Consider the following 16210-nt stretch of genomic DNA (forward strand, 5'->3'; position numbering starts at 1 on the left):
ATCCCCTCTTTTTTGCATATATCGATCAAATATCCCTTCCCTCTTCTGACGTCGATTTTATTGTAATTTACTTAATTTCGTTTGTATATGCCAAACAACACATGATACTACCGTGAAATTGAAACACTCGCACTTTAATAGCGTTTCTCGGAATATGATGTACGACTAACTAAATAATTGATGAAATTAAAATGATACCGAAATTTTATTGATGTTCTCTTTATTATAATAAAAAAGAAAAAAAATTCTTAAGAAAGCTACTTGCGCGATAACTGTAGGAGAGTTGCGCAAACCTATTTAACACTTTGGACATCTCAATTTTATACGCTTTTACATTTGTACACTTATAAAATACATTTCATTTTTAGGAAAAGTGCTCACTTCTTCAGTATCACTGACCATTCCAAATTGTCGTTGATAATCTGATTCGAAGATAACGTAATTCTACTTTCTAAGCGTAGAGTTTTATTTTTCGATACATTTTCTGTAATATGTTTTTCGCATAATTTTATAATGTATTACTTAAAAAACTGAAATCTACAAAATTTATAGATTTTATTAATACGATATTTATGTAATCAACCTAGTCAACTTTCTCAGAATTGATAATACAAAAAAGTGGAAATCGAACAGTTTCAAAAAGTATTTTAATTACATTGCTTTCTCCTAGGTGGAGATATTTGACCATCATATTTTTAAAAAGATATGAAGGTATTCATTTTTTAAAATGAATCATGTAATTTTTTCACACAACATAATTTCTCTTATTATTCTGTATGTAGAAATACTAAAATAGAGATGTTGAAAAATCACTAATTTACAGAAACTTTATATTTTATTCTGGCAATTTCTATATAGAATGAAATATTCTCCTTTTAGCGTAAATTTTAATATAAATTTTGTAATTTACTGTGAGTTATGCGAATGCATCGAAATATAATTGAACAAATTTGTCAGAGCTATGAATATTTACTCGATTGATTTGTCGATAGCAATTTGAAGGTTATCATTTGTCGGTCTTGCTCATGAGAGATTCGTGTATTTACAAAAAGTCCATTTCTTTGTTTTTAGTGTCGAAATTTTATTTTGATGAGCGCCCTCGGCTACACTTGCTGGCAGAAATATTCTTCAATTTTAACTTTTTCGACACTGGAACCATTTGATAAAATTTTAATTTAAAAATAATTAAAATTAGGTAAATACACAATAATTAATAATTGTATAATTAAAATTAGATAAACGCAATTTTATATTAAATACAGATAAAAGATTGTAAAGAGAAAGGTATTTTGATTTCGTGAATATTATTTGATCGATATTTGATCGACATTTTCTATAAAACTGTTTTTTATTTACTTTCTCCTTATATATGTTAAGGATGATTACACATGAGAAGACATTGCATAGATTTCAGATGGTAACAATGTGTACATGTGATATGATTTAATATATTATCAGAAATATATCACCATACGTATGTATATCGGTTATAGTTAATTACTTAAAAAATCAGCTCTTATCATTCATAATTTCAAAATTTAAAATACAATAGTATAACGAAAATTTTTCCTATAAAAACGAAGAAATAAAAACAGTCGTGAAAAAATATTCTCATAAATGCCACGCGAATTTTGTTGTTTTCGCTGCCGTATTTTCATTTATATATATATATATATATATATATATATATATATATATATGTTTGATTTTTGATAGAGTTAGCCATCAATTTCAAATATATTGACATATTTTCTACTAAATTCGTATTGCTTTAAATCATCAACAGATAATGTTACAATAGAAATGATTTTACTTTGTATCGTTTCGTAAGGTTTCATATACATCATTTATGTCACTTATGATCAGAAAAAATGTTTAAAAATAATAGATGATAATATAAATAAATTAAATTATTTTAATGTTATGGTTTGGAAGATTTTACATTAAAGTCTAATATAATAATATTTAAATTTATATTTTACATATTTAAATAATGCAGTACATATATTTCTTTTGAACATTTTTTGCAAAAACTTAACATACCAATATTTTAGATTAAATTGTTTTTATTTATTATGATTTGCTTGACAACGAAACTTCTATCTAAACTACATGCACAAAAGTAAAGAAATTTTTAGTTTTTTAATAATAAATAATATAATAAGTAATTTATATAATTATTCCTTTTATATAATTATACTTTTTAATTATGTATATACCGTATTATTTGATTCAGTCTTTTTTATTGCGTCGAATGTATCACAACAAAATAAGATATCGAAGCTTTCACCAGCTGCAATAGATATTGTTCAACACATTCATTGTACTATTCGAGTAAAGTTCCGACACATAAAAGCTTATATTATTTTCTTACCATAGCGAAACATTCAAACGATCCTACAATCAGTCCTTTGAGATTTAAAGTGAAATCTTTGGTACCTCTTTGTAATAGAAAAAGTATCATTTTTTGAATGTATATGGGAGTCATATACCATTGAACACTGTACCTGTAAAATAATATAACGAATAAAAAGATCGAAAATTTGGAAAATAAGAAATTTGTGTGATTATTTAATTAACGTTTAAAAACATACACTTTAATTATTTTACAGTTAAGATATTCACAGTTATATATTTTTTCAATGTATGTACATTATACATTTTTACAAGCTACTTATGTGTGCATTATAATACATATAATATTTTATAATAAAATTCTCTTACGCAGTAATGAATACATAATTAGTATGATCTATAATATTCTGTCCGGTATAATTGGCTAGAAACATGTATAAAATACAAATTGATACGAATATAAAGGGAAATAATAATTCTTTGGCATTAGCTTGAGATGAACTAATCTGAAAAATCTAAAATACAATTATTATTGTTAAGAATTAAAGAAAATATGTAGAGAGTTAATAATATATGTAGAAGTCAATTTTCTATATCTACATATTTTTCCGTTCTATCCATTATTCTTTATATAATAAGTTATTTTTTTAGAAATTATGATTGATTTATATGAAAAATTTTGCACATAAAATTTATTATATATATTAATTGATCAAAAATATTAATATAAAAGTATATGCTTTCTTACTATAGCATTAGATTGTGAAATATTAAACACTCCTACAAAAATAAAGATTTTAGAGACACTTACTCGGAAGAGGTTGGTGCTCAAAGAGGTTACTGCAACTGCTGTTTGACAGAGCAGCATTATCTCAAATTTAGACATCAACATTTTGGACAATCTTTGAACATAAATAAGTATTATTATATAAGATTTATATTTATAATTTTTACATACTAACTTCATAGCTTGCCGATGAATATCTATAGCACAAATTATTCCTTCGAATATAAATTTCTCGTTCTTCGCAGAAATATTTTTCAGTATATTGATTTTCATTGCGCGTTCAATACGATAACTATAAATAATATCGAAAAATATTCTTTTTGTTTTAAAAAATAAACTATTTTTAGACTTTCAAAATTTAATAATTCTTTGAAATGATTAATAGAATTCTATAATAATAATATAATTGTTCTATTTATGATTTAAATTTTTATGACTATGTCTATATTTGTTTCATACCTGGAAATTTTAAACATTCCACATGTAAATTGAAAATATACAAATAACATTGTTCCTATCCCTATTATTGCAAACAATCCTATGCAAAATGCTGCGTTTATATGTAACAGAATTAAAGAGAAATATTTTTCCTGATCGATAAAATATTCCGTTGTGAATTGCATTCGATGTGCGTGAGATGCATTTATCGGTAAAACGACATTAGATGTAGTCAATAAAAATTCAGCGGTAATAGGAGTAAATACACTGCAAATGCCAAATACTAAAGAATGTTAGAAAGTAACTCATATAACTTTATATTTTATAATATCTCAAAATATTATTGTACTTCATATTTATTATAAAAATTAAAAATTTTATATTTTTTTAAACTCAATGATAATTGATTTTTATCGTTTCTTGTTAGTTATTAATTCACAATTTTACTCTTCATATTCGATTTAAGTGTCTTTAATCACAAATCATTATTTTCCTTTCAATATGTGTAACAATACATATCTTAATAGAGCATCCAATGTATTGTACATATGTAATTAATTATTATTATTTATCAAGATTTATTGTCTTTTATTGAAATCTTGACTTTATTAACAAGAAGGGATATAATCAAATATAAACAATCAAAAATATCCTCTTACTTATAAGTGCAGCCGTATAACATTTTCCAGTATAACCATACTTTTCCATAATAGCGTTTTCATATTCATCTTGTAGTTTAATGTATACATTTTGAAGTTGCGCCAGTAAATCCTTTACCTGTCAGTCCAGTAACTTTTTATATTTTTGTTTTATGTTTTTTTTTTCAAAAAGATCGTTGAATATACAAATTTGTCAGAAGTGTTAATTTAATCAAATATGGTAAATACGGTTAACTTACAACTTTCATCTTAAAACCAAACGAGATGTAATTTATTACAAACATAAGTAAAGAAAGCGTAACAGACAGAATCTTGAGGACGAGATCCGAAGAACATTTTGAAGTAAAGAACACAGTGAACTGCAAGTAATAATTTTATTTAGAAATGTTTGTATTAAAAACTATTTTTCATATATTTAATAACTTTTAAATTATAAATATTCCTTTACATATAATAATTTTATGATAAAAATAATTATAGTTTTATATCTGGTGATTTGCAAATATTGTATAATTTCCATAAAAAAGATAATTCAGATTGTAAAAGTCAGAGTTAACATTTTTCAAATTAATTAAAATCAGCAAGCATTATTTTTTAGCAGAGTTTTTTAACTCATTTCTATTATGGATAAGCGTGTATCTGTTATTAAGTATTGATTTTTACAGCTCTGCAGGTGTTATTGATTTTCTCTGTTCCGCTGACATACAATCTCGATTTTTTATATATTACATATACGTACATATATATTGTATACATTTTAATAATTGCACGTTAACAAGGTCATGGCAAAATTTAATCGTTAACGTGCAAATTATTTAACCTTTTATTTTAATTAAAATTGTAATCTATTTATATATATATATATATAATATAAAGTGCATTACTAGATCTAATATTTGTTTTTATCGGAAGAATGAAATGCGTGAATATGTTTTTTTATCAAAAAACATAATTCGATGTATTTGTTATTGTTATTCCTAGATTTTCACTTATATACATATATGTATAAATAAATTAAAATAAATTTTGTAATTTATAAATTATAATATTGAATTAAATGTTCACATTTTCTTTATTTTTTAAATCTTTTTTCTGTTTATTAAAATTCCAAAGTTCTGTAGATGAATTTTTAATAATTATTTTGCTCACTTTTAATAATATGTATCAGACATTAATATATAATGATATTTTTATATAAAGTTTTTTTATTGTAATTATTTTTACTGTTGAAATGTTGTTTCGATAATTGCGGAACATCATAATTATGATATAATTATTATACATATATATAATTATTTTTTAATATAAGTTATAATATTAAATTATATAATAACAGAAGATATATTATAAATTATAATATAATGTACAGGTTTTTTCAAAATAATAATATTTAAGACGGGAGATATTGTCTTACTTGAAATAAAATAGCAGTTGTAAGAATACTCAGGAAAAAAATAAACCGAAATCGAACAAATTTTGTTTGTTGATAAGGCCACAAACCTACAGCTAGTAGAAGACTTTTATTAAGACCAAAGTATCGTGTCTCGACACAGATCATTTCTCTACGATTTCCAAAATATGACTAAGAATAAGATATCGAAGAAATACTTATTTCTTTCTTCTGTATTCATCGATCAGATATTATATGACGTTCTCTCTTCTGATGTAAATTTTCACACAATTTTTGTAATGTCGTTTATATGCAAGATTACTGTTATGGTGTCAAACACACTCGTATTTTAATAATATTTCTCATGAAATCTATTACACGATCAATTTAATACTAATAAAATTCAGCAGATGTTCTATTTCACATAAAAAAGACTTACTTGTGACAGAATTATTTCCACGAAAAAAGTTGCGCAAGCGTATTCACTTAAAACTTTTACACTCGTTATTTCTGTTCGTACTTTCAAACTTTATCTATAAGAAGAATGTTATTGTTCCGCTCTTTAACCTTAAGTATTTTAGAAATTGTAAGGTAATGTAATTTTTTCTTCTTTTTTTCGAAGAGCACGGAAATACCATTATATTTTTTGTTTTTTATAATTTTATAAATAATATATTAAAATTTCGAAAGTTTAAAAGTGTTAACGCTGATAATTACTTACTTAAAAGAAATATCTCAACAAATATATCTTTAACAAAAAGAACCAAATAAAGAAATAATATCGAGAGAGAGAGAGAAAAAGAGAGAGAGAGAGAGAGAAAGAGAGAGAGAGAGAGAGAAAGTTTGTAACACAATTTTATTTTAAAGTTTAGATCTGAATATGACTTATTCTAATACTTTGCGAACATAATGTGCATTAACGTCTCTAATTAAGTTATTTTAAGCAATAAGTTTTACTGGACCGTACATTTGAAATTTTATTTGAAGTATTTCGTGTTTTTTTGGTTGTATTTAAAATGCTTTAAGTTCTCTAAATTATACAATAGGTTTATAATGAACATATATACCTAAATCGTAGACACTTCACTTTCTAAAAACGTGAAGTAGTGATATCAAAAAGTTATAATTTTTTATTATTTACATTCATCAAATTCTCAATTAATCTGGTTTTACATTTGGGTTGTTATAGTGTAGAATATATAACAGTAAAGTATGACACTGAAGCCTTCACCAGCTATGATAAATGATATTATTAGAGTATAAATATGTATACATACATATATATATATATATATATATATATATATATATATATATAGGGTGTCACGTATATACGCCCCCACTCGTCCCGAGCAGGTAGAGTGGATTAAATTGAGTAGAAAAGTCTACCATTTTGTAATACTCGTAATAATTAACGTGATATTAACGTTTAAAGATAGTCGAATACGCGCATCCGCTCGGATTACTATTGTCAAAGGTACGGCCCACCGAGCGCACGGCGCGCGGGCCGCGAGGAGAAGGAATGGCTTAGCAGGCGCGCCCTTTGAGCTTAGATGCTCGCGGGTAAGCTCCGCTCCTCGCGGCCCGCGCGCTCGGTGGGCCGTACTTTCGGCAATAATAGGTCGGAAGGATGTGCACATTCGGCTATCTTTAAACGTTAATATCTCGTTAATTATTGCGAACATCACAAAATGGTAGAGGACTTTTCTACTTAATTTAGTCCACTCTACCTGCTCGGAACGAGTGGGACAATATATTCATGACACCCTGTATATATATATATATATATATATATATATATAATATATTTACTTATAAAGTGCTATTTCAAATATATTCTAACACTTAATGTATTATTTTCTTACCGTTGCAAAACATTCTAATGATGCAATGAATAATCCACCGACAGTCAAACTAAAATTTTTGGCTCTTCTTTGTAACAAAAAGAGTATAATATTTTGTATGTGTAAGGGAGCTGTATACCATTGAATGTTGTATCTGTGACATAAAACGATAATTTGAAAATGAAACAAATATACGTAAACAATATTCAGAATGTTATTATTTTATTTACCAAACATGTTTACATTCACTTTTAAGATATATCTTTATACATATATTATGTATATATATGTATAACATTTATATGTATGTGTACGCGTGTATCTATGCGCGCGCATATAACACATATACAGAGTGTTCCATTTTGAATATCAAAATATTTCGAAAAATATTAAAGATATGGAAAAATATTTCAGTCTAAAGTTGTATAATAAAGAGAGTCAAATAATAGTAAAACCAAATTTCGAAAAAACTTATTTTTCATGGATGAATGTTTTTAGATGAATGATTTTTAGATAAATGTTATGATCATAAATTATGAATGAAATTGTTCGAATTTGTTATATAATATAATTCTATCAATTCTGTATATCTATATAAGATTGCATATAAATGCTAAAATAAAGATATCGAAAAATCAATAGTTTACGAGATATTTTATACATTATTTTGACATATTTTGATGTAAAGTATAAAAAATGTCTTATAAACTATTAAATTTTTGATAATCGTATCTCAATATTTTTATGTAAAGAATAATTAAAGTAATTACATTTTTAAAGAAAAAAACAATTCTATTATAAAAATTATCATAACCTTTATACGGCTATGAAAAATCGAATTTTTTTTCGAAAATTGATTATTAATAATAAATATATAAATCCATTATACCGCATACTTTAGATCATAAAACTTTTATATGAAATATTTTTCTATATTTTTTATATTATTATATTTTTGAAATATTATTACAATCGACAGAGATCGTCTGATAAACGCGGCTAAAGATAAGTTATTGACTGCGTAGATTAAACGAGCGAGATTCCCTTGTGTTAAGGGAAATACATGGGAAAGAAAGCATCACTTCGCCCATGCATTTTGTCTTGTCCGTGTTTCTTCGTTCTCATTTTTGTAACGACATTATATATTCAATAAAGTTTTTTGTGTGGAATCGAGTTTCTAGTTCTATTCGAAACAAATATTTTGATGTGAAAATTAAAATGGAATACCCTGTACATTATAATATTGTATAAAAAATTCTCTTACGCATTAATGAATATATGAGTAGTGTGATCCATAATATCTTGTCCAATATAATTGGCAATAAACATGTATAAAATACAGGATATTACGAATAAAAGAGATAATAGAAATTCATTGACATTATCCTCAGATATATCAATCTGAAAAATCTAATATACGAATTTTATTTAAATATTATTTATACATGTGATAACAGAATGCACTATTCTATAATACTAAATGTTAATCCTAAGTTGTATAATTAATGGAATATGCTAAGTTCTTTAAATATTTAAAAAATGTTATTAATATAAATATTATTAATGATTATAAAATAAAACTTATATGTAAAACTTTTTAATTTGAAGAAAAATTCCTGAACAGCATATCTTCTATTATATAATAGTAAATAAATTTGTAAATATTATATTATGTAAATGTACAAATCTTTTTAGAAGTCTGAAACTTACTCGGAAAAGGTTGAGGCTCAAACAGATTACTCCAACTGTGATTAAGCAAAATAACATTATCTCAAATTTAGATATCATCAGTTTAGATAATCTTCAAGCACGAATAAATATTATTGCATTATTTAAACATACATGAATATTACACTATATAAATATTAACCTCATAGCTTCTCGATGAATATCAATGGCATATATCATTCCTTTAAATATCAAATTTTCGTTCTTTAAGGTATTATTTTGAAGCATATTTATTTTCATTACGCGTTTAATACGGTAACTATAATAAAAAATACATTTATCATATAACTTATTTCTTTTACTTTTTAAAAGTAAAATCTGTAGATTTATTCAAGATAATTATACACATTTGTTTATAATTAGAATTTTTGTTGATTTGTCTTGTGTTTGTTTTATACCTTGAGATGCTAAGTATTCCACAAATATGTTGAAAATATGCTAAGAGCATCGTTCCTATTGCTATCAACGCAATACATCCTATGCTAATAGCTACATATGTATGCAACACGATTAAATAAAAATGTTTTTCTTGATCGATAAAATATTCCGTTGTAATAAGTAGAATACGAGATTGAGTTACATTTTTCAATAAAGTGTTGCCAATGATACTCGTCCAAAATTGGGCAACAATTAATATAGTTACGTTGCAAGCACCAAGTACTAGAAAAAATTAAAAAAGATTATCGTACAAATTTCATATAAAAATATTGAATTGGTCTTTGCGTCTGGAATGGAAAATGTACTGATGTACAATAAAAAATTTATATTACTTGTAAGTACAACCGTGTACCATTTGGCATTGTAGCTATACTTTTCTATAATAACGTTTTCATATTCATCTTTTAGATCGTTGTATATATACTGAAGTTCCGTCAGTAAATACTTTACCTGTCAGTTCAACAATTCAGTTTATATATTTGAAAAAATTTTCTAACTATAAAAATATATTTTTTAATAATATCTATTCATAAACGGAACGTAACCGTCTGTCATAATCAACTTACATTTTTGATGTTAACAGCAAACGAGATATATTTTATTATATATATAATAAAGAAAAATACGTTAGAAAAAATCTTAATAACGAGATCAGAAGTATGCTTGATAGTTAAAAATGCTGTTAACTAAAAGCAATAATTGTATTATCAAGATTGTATTAAAATATAATTTTTTTGGATATAAATTATAATTTTATGCCATTGATAATTTTATACCATCAAAGTTATTAACTTTTAAATATATATTGTAATATAGGCAGAGACCTTATATCTAAATAATTACAATATATATATATATATATATATATATATATATATATAAAATAATCATTTTTAAACAAATAAATTATGATATATGTGTTAATAAATGTGTTTACAAATAATGGCTATCAGTTTATTGTTACTTGTTTTATAATGATAATATTAAATAAAATATTATCTTACTTGAAATAAAATACAGCTCATTAAAACACTGAGCAGAAAGATGAATTGAAGAAATATAAGTTTTGATTGTTTGTATGGCCACAATCCTACAACGAGCAAAAGAATCTTGTTAAGACTAAAATATTCGGTCCCAATGCAGGTCATTTCTCTATGAGCTTCAAAGTATGACTGCGAAAGAGAATGTGTTTATCCCCTCTTTTTTGCATATATCGATCAAATATCCCATTCTCTCATCTAACGTCGATTTAATTGCTTAATTTTGTTTGTATATGCCAAATAACACATGATACTACTTGAAATTGAAGCACTTGCACTTTAATAGCGTTTCTCGGAATACGATGTACGACTACCTAAGTAATTGATGGAGTAAAATGGTACTGAAATTTTACTGATGTTCTCTTTATTATGATAAAAAAGAAAAAAAATTCTTAAGGAATCTACTTGCGCGATAACTGTAACAGAGTTGCGCAAATCTATTTATACCTTCGACATCTCAATTTTATACGCCTCACATTTGTGCACTTATAAAATACATTTCATTTTTAGGAAAAGTGCTCACTTCTTCATTACTTCAGTATCACTACCACTTCAAATTGTCGTTGATACTGATTCGATCGAAGATAATGTAATTTTTCTTTCTAAGCGTAGAAACAGTTTTATTTTTCAATACATTTTCTGTAATACGTTTTCTGGATAATTCTATATGTAATGTATGACTTAAAAAACTGAAACTTAAAAAATTTATTGATATTATTAATATTTATGTAATTAACCTTGTCAATTTTCTCAGAAATGATACAAAAATGTGAAAATAGGATGATAGGACAGTTTGAAAAAGTATTTTAATTATGATATGTTACTTTTTCCTAGGGGTGGGATGGAGATATTTGACTATCATATCTTTAAAAAGATATGAAGGTCATCTTCACTTTTTTAAATAGATCATGTAATTTTTCACACAGCGTGATTCCTCTTATTTTTCTGTATATAGAAATACTAAAATACAGACGTTGAATTAGTAATTTACAAGATACTTTATATTTTATTCTGACAATTTCTGTATGAAATGAAATATTCTCCTTCTGACGTAAATTTTAATATAAATTTTCTAATTTACTATGAGTTGTGCGAATGCACCGAAACACGATTGATTGATTTATTTAATTGATTTAGCATATAGTCGATAGCAATTTGAAAGTTATCATTTCTCGGTCTTTCTCATGAGATTCGTGTATTTACAAAAAGTTCACGCAAAAGTTCATGCATTTCTTTGTTTTTAGTGCTAAAATTTTATTCTTAAGCGCCCTCATCGGCTACACTTACTGACAGAAACATTCTTCAACTTTAACTTTTTCGATACTAGAACTTCTTGATAAAATTATAATTTAAAAATAATTAAAATTAATTGAATACGCAATAATCAATAATTATATAATTAAAATTAGATAAATACGCAACTTTAATTTCACGTTAGCACGATAAACAATTTCAATAAATATTATTTTACCTTTCTTATAAGTAAATTTCTAATATGTCTCACTCATGTACCAATTAATTGCACAGCGTAATATTCTTATTCTTTTTATGTTTATGTTTTACTATATGTTTATTAGAAACTCTAATTTAAAATATTTATATATAAAAGTTGATATGAAATAAAATATACAATATATAATAACTATTTATTGTTTAACAGCAACGTGCTGTTAAAAAATCGTACTTGAAGCAAAAGTAAAATAAATATGCATTTTTTATTTTATTTAAAGTATTGTAAAAAATACACAATTTTAATGCACCACAAGAATTTTATATACTAGTATCTTAATTTTAATAATTTTATTCTTCTATGTCTTCTTTAATAATAATTTTTCATAAATGCGACGCTGTACAAGATTTTCCAAAAATTATTTTTTTATTTTTTAAGCTGAGTATTATTGCATTACTTATATTTATACCGTACTGTTATTGAATCACTTCGTTATCGCGTAGAATATGATAGGTACATGACAGTAAGTACATAAAGTAAGGTACTTAATCTGTTGCAATTAAAGTCTTTCGCTTTCTAATAAGATACTTTTGAAATATTTTATCGTTTAGCTAAATATATGATACATTTATTTTTTAAATTATAATGTGCATGATTAATATTTTCAATAAGAATTAATCCTTACAATACAAGGTACAATTTGATGACTTATCCGTCCAAACTTGAATCACCAGAATCCGTCTGTCTTTTTAACTTATTCAGAAAGTCCGGAAAATCTCGAAAAGTTTATCAACAATTTTAAAAACAGAGTTACTTTTGCCTACATGTATTACTGCCTACAGTTCGATTGCCTACATATATTATTGCCTACAGCTCTATTGCCTACATGTTTTATTACTTATAGCTCGATTGCCTAGAAGCACTTTTGCGCACAATTATAAAATTAAAGTTAAGAAAATAATTTGTGTTGGTAAATATTAACAACAACGGGAGCAGTTCTGTTAAGAATGAATGTTCATAATGATACTCTCAAATACTAAAACATGTGCAATAGTATAAAGGAAGAGAATAGAGCGAGAATCGCTTCGCGTGGAAAGTCGAAAATGTGCAACAATTATGAAAATTGTGCTCCTCTTTGCAGAGGGAAGGTGAGGTGAGAGTTGTTTCGAGTAGAAACAGGGAAAATAGTAGTAATCTGTATCACGCGTAGACGAGATACAGATTACTAAAGCCATCTATTGGAAAAATAATGGATTTCTTTTTACTACACCTAATATATAAATAAGTATTTTATTGTATATTATACAATTTTAATTTTCATATTAAACAAAAGTATTTTATTGTAAATAGAATGTACAATAATAATATAAAAAGGAAAGGTTGTTAAATAAATCTGATTTTTAGAGTCATAAATATTCTAAACTGTAAAAAATATGTCACATCGTATTATAATATATAATATTAGTGTTTATCTTATAGTGTATTTTTTATTCAATAATAAAATTTTTAAGGATTACCGCTTTTTCTAAATATATACAATAAATTTATGTATAAAATCAAAAGAAAAATTAACATGATTTCAAATTAAATTTTTTTATATTTTTATTATAATATATGTTATTATAACGTTATATCTTCGATTATTATTAACTAACATTTTAAATCGCCATAAATGAAAAGATTACAGTAATATGAAAAATTTATTGTCCTTTCTGATACATTTTGCATTATTTAAATCGCTATAAATTGGAATTTAATATTTTGTTTATTATGCGAATTATTGAAGTATTGAAGTTGATTATTGAAAAAATATTAACATGCTTGAAGTACAATGAAATACTTTTTTATATAAATTTTTTTATATAAATTTTTTATATTAATTTTAAGCTAAATTGCTTAATTTAATTTAAATGCATTGCAGAACGAAATATCATTGTCGGATACAAAAAAACACGTAATTTATACTTTTCTGGAAGAGAGGTGGTTAAGCGGTCGATTTATTGATTATAGCAGTAATGCAACAGATGTTTATTTTCCATAAAAAAATACATATTTCATTAGAGGGAATCGTGCGATAATAGACTTCGCAGATGCGGTACGACCTCTTCTAACATATATGTATATATTTCAATGTTGTGACTTAATATAATGTCAATCTTTAATTTTATATTTCTTTATAAATATTTTATGTGTCAATTTTTTTATTTAAATAATAATTTTTACTTCTTGTCAAAACGATACTTACAGGTAACTACAGCTAAAACTGTGAGCTAAACGATTTCGATTGAATTAGTTTACGTTTTTCTTTCTTTCCCTCTCTTACTTTCTTATATCTCTTTCACTTTTATACAAACTTATCTTAATTTACAATTATTATTTCGTACTTCTAGAATAGAAAACATTGAAGTAAGATATTGAAGTACTCATTAACTATAATGAAACATATCTTCTTTCGTGTCATTCTGTAAAGAATTATATTGAATCTGTGTGGAGAATGTCTGTTAAAATAATGGAAGGACAATATATTTATTTAAATTATTGATTTATTCGGATTAATCATTATTATATTTTCAAATAAAGAAAGTTAATCTATTGTATAATTTTTTTTTATCAAAAAGCATAACAATGTATTTGTTATTGTTATTATTAAATTTTCACTTATTTACATATATATATATAAATATATGAAAATAAATTTTGTAATTTATAAATTATAATATTGAATTAAATGTCACATTTTCTTTACTTTCTAAATCTTTTTTCTGTTTATTAAAATTCCAAAGTTCTGTAGATGAATTTATAATAATTATTTTGCTCATTTTTAATAATATGTATCAGACATTAACATATAATGATATTTTTATATTAAAGTTTTTTTATTGTAATTATTTCTACTGTTAAAATGTTGTTCCGATAATTGCGGAACACCATAATTATGATATAATTATTATACATATACATATATAATTATTTTTGTAATATAAGTTACAATATTAAATTATATAATAACAGAAGATATTCTATAAATTATAATATAATGTATTATATTAGGTGTTGGAATTAATTCGTAGCGTTTTTAATGAAAGAATGTTATTTATTTCACATGAGCATTAAAAAATACATTAATGAAAGTACTTCCCATCACTTGTAAAACGCTACGAATTAATTCCAACACCTAATAATATAATGTATTGTACAGGTATTTTCAAACTAGTAATATTTAAGACGGAAGATATTGTCTTACTTGAAATAAAATTGCAGTTGTAAGAATACTCAGGAAAAAAATAAAGCGAAATCGAACAAATTTTGAAGATAAGGCCACAAACCTACAGTAAGTAGAAGACTTTTATTAAGACCAAAGTATCAACATAAATCATTTCTCTACGATTTTCAAAATATGACTAACATTAAGATATCGAAGAAATACTTATTTCTTTCTTCTGCATTCATCGATCAGATATTATATGACGTTCTCACTTCTGATATAAATTTTCACGCAATTTTTGTAATGTCGTTTATATGCAAGATTGCTGTTATGGGATCAAACACACTCGCATTTTAATATTATTTCTCATGAAATCTATTATTACACGATCAATTTAATATACTAATAAAATTCAGCAGATGTTCTATTTCGCATAAAAAAGAATTACTTGTGAGAGAATTATTTCCACGAAAAAAGTTGCGCAAGCATATTCAGCACTTAAAATTTTTACACTCGTAATTTCTTATTTACTTAAAAGAAAATGTCTTAACAAATACATCTTTAACAGAAAGAATCGAATAAAGAAATAATACCGAGAGAGAGAGAGAGAGGGAGGGAGAGGGAGAGGGAGAGGGTGAGGGAGAGTTAGAGGGAGAGTGAGTTTGTAACACAATTTTATTTTAATGTTTAGATCTCAATATGATTCTAATACCTTGCGAACATAATGTGCGTTAACGTCTCTAATTAAATTATTTTAGACAATAAGTTTTACTGGACTGTACATTTGAAATTTTATTTGAAATATTTCGTATTTTTTTGGTTATATTTAAAATGCTTTATGTTTTCTAAATTACAGGTTTATAATAAACATATATA

At 24.9% G+C, this 16210-nt stretch overlaps 2 protein-coding genes and 2 long non-coding RNA genes across 17 annotated transcripts in view; 2 read left to right on the forward strand and 2 right to left on the reverse strand.

Moving 5' to 3' along the window:
* The window catches only part of LOC147908567 (uncharacterized), a 186552-nt gene that overhangs the window by 38430 nt on the left and 131912 nt on the right, over nt 1-16210 (forward strand). The gene's annotated exons all lie outside the window — the stretch shown is intronic.
* Nucleotides 623-1578, forward strand: LOC147908570 (uncharacterized). Its single transcript, XR_015546287.1, has 3 exons — nt 623-711; nt 1072-1195; nt 1378-1578. It is a non-coding gene; the product is annotated as an uncharacterized LOC147908570 (long non-coding RNA).
* On the reverse strand, nt 1060-6218 carry LOC105151813 (uncharacterized). Of its 4 annotated transcripts, XM_011065738.2 has the most exons (9): nt 5654-6218; nt 4479-4598; nt 4240-4357; nt 3602-3863; nt 3318-3434; nt 3167-3257; nt 2725-2870; nt 2375-2507; nt 1960-2293 (listed from the first exon to the last, which is right to left on the reverse strand). In XM_011065738.2, exons 1-9 carry the CDS (start codon nt 5795-5797, stop codon nt 2243-2245), a joined length of 1182 nt encoding a protein of 393 aa, XP_011064040.2. In that variant the 5' UTR covers nt 5798-6218; the 3' UTR covers nt 1960-2242. The 4 variants fall into 4 exon arrangements, with proteins under 4 accessions (XP_087266060.1, XP_087266061.1, XP_087266059.1 ...); XM_087409934.1 differs by lacking the exon at nt 1960-2293 and adding an exon at nt 1060-1149 and having other exon boundaries at nt 3167-3434; nt 5654-5899; XM_087409935.1 differs by having other exon boundaries at nt 1958-2293; nt 3167-3434; nt 5740-6218.
* LOC147908571 (uncharacterized) lies at nt 6472-13980 on the reverse strand. 4 transcript variants are annotated; one of them, XM_087409948.1, is made up of 9 exons: nt 10644-13979; nt 10206-10325; nt 9945-10089; nt 9600-9861; nt 9344-9460; nt 9184-9274; nt 8738-8883; nt 7495-7627; nt 6472-6863 (listed from the first exon to the last, which is right to left on the reverse strand). In XM_087409948.1, exons 1-9 carry the CDS (start codon nt 10785-10787, stop codon nt 6813-6815), a joined length of 1209 nt encoding a protein of 402 aa, XP_087266074.1. In that variant the 5' UTR covers nt 10788-13979; the 3' UTR covers nt 6472-6812. The 4 variants fall into 4 exon arrangements, with proteins under 4 accessions (XP_087266074.1, XP_087266075.1, XP_087266076.1 ...); XM_087409949.1 differs by having other exon boundaries at nt 9972-10089; nt 10644-13973; XM_087409950.1 differs by lacking the exon at nt 10206-10325 and having other exon boundaries at nt 10644-13980.

Source organism: Acromyrmex echinatior, chromosome 9 (assembly GCF_024713525.1).
Source record: "Acromyrmex echinatior isolate Ae372 chromosome 9, ASM2471352v2, whole genome shotgun sequence".
Lineage (NCBI taxonomy): Eukaryota > Metazoa > Arthropoda > Insecta > Hymenoptera > Formicidae > Acromyrmex > Acromyrmex echinatior.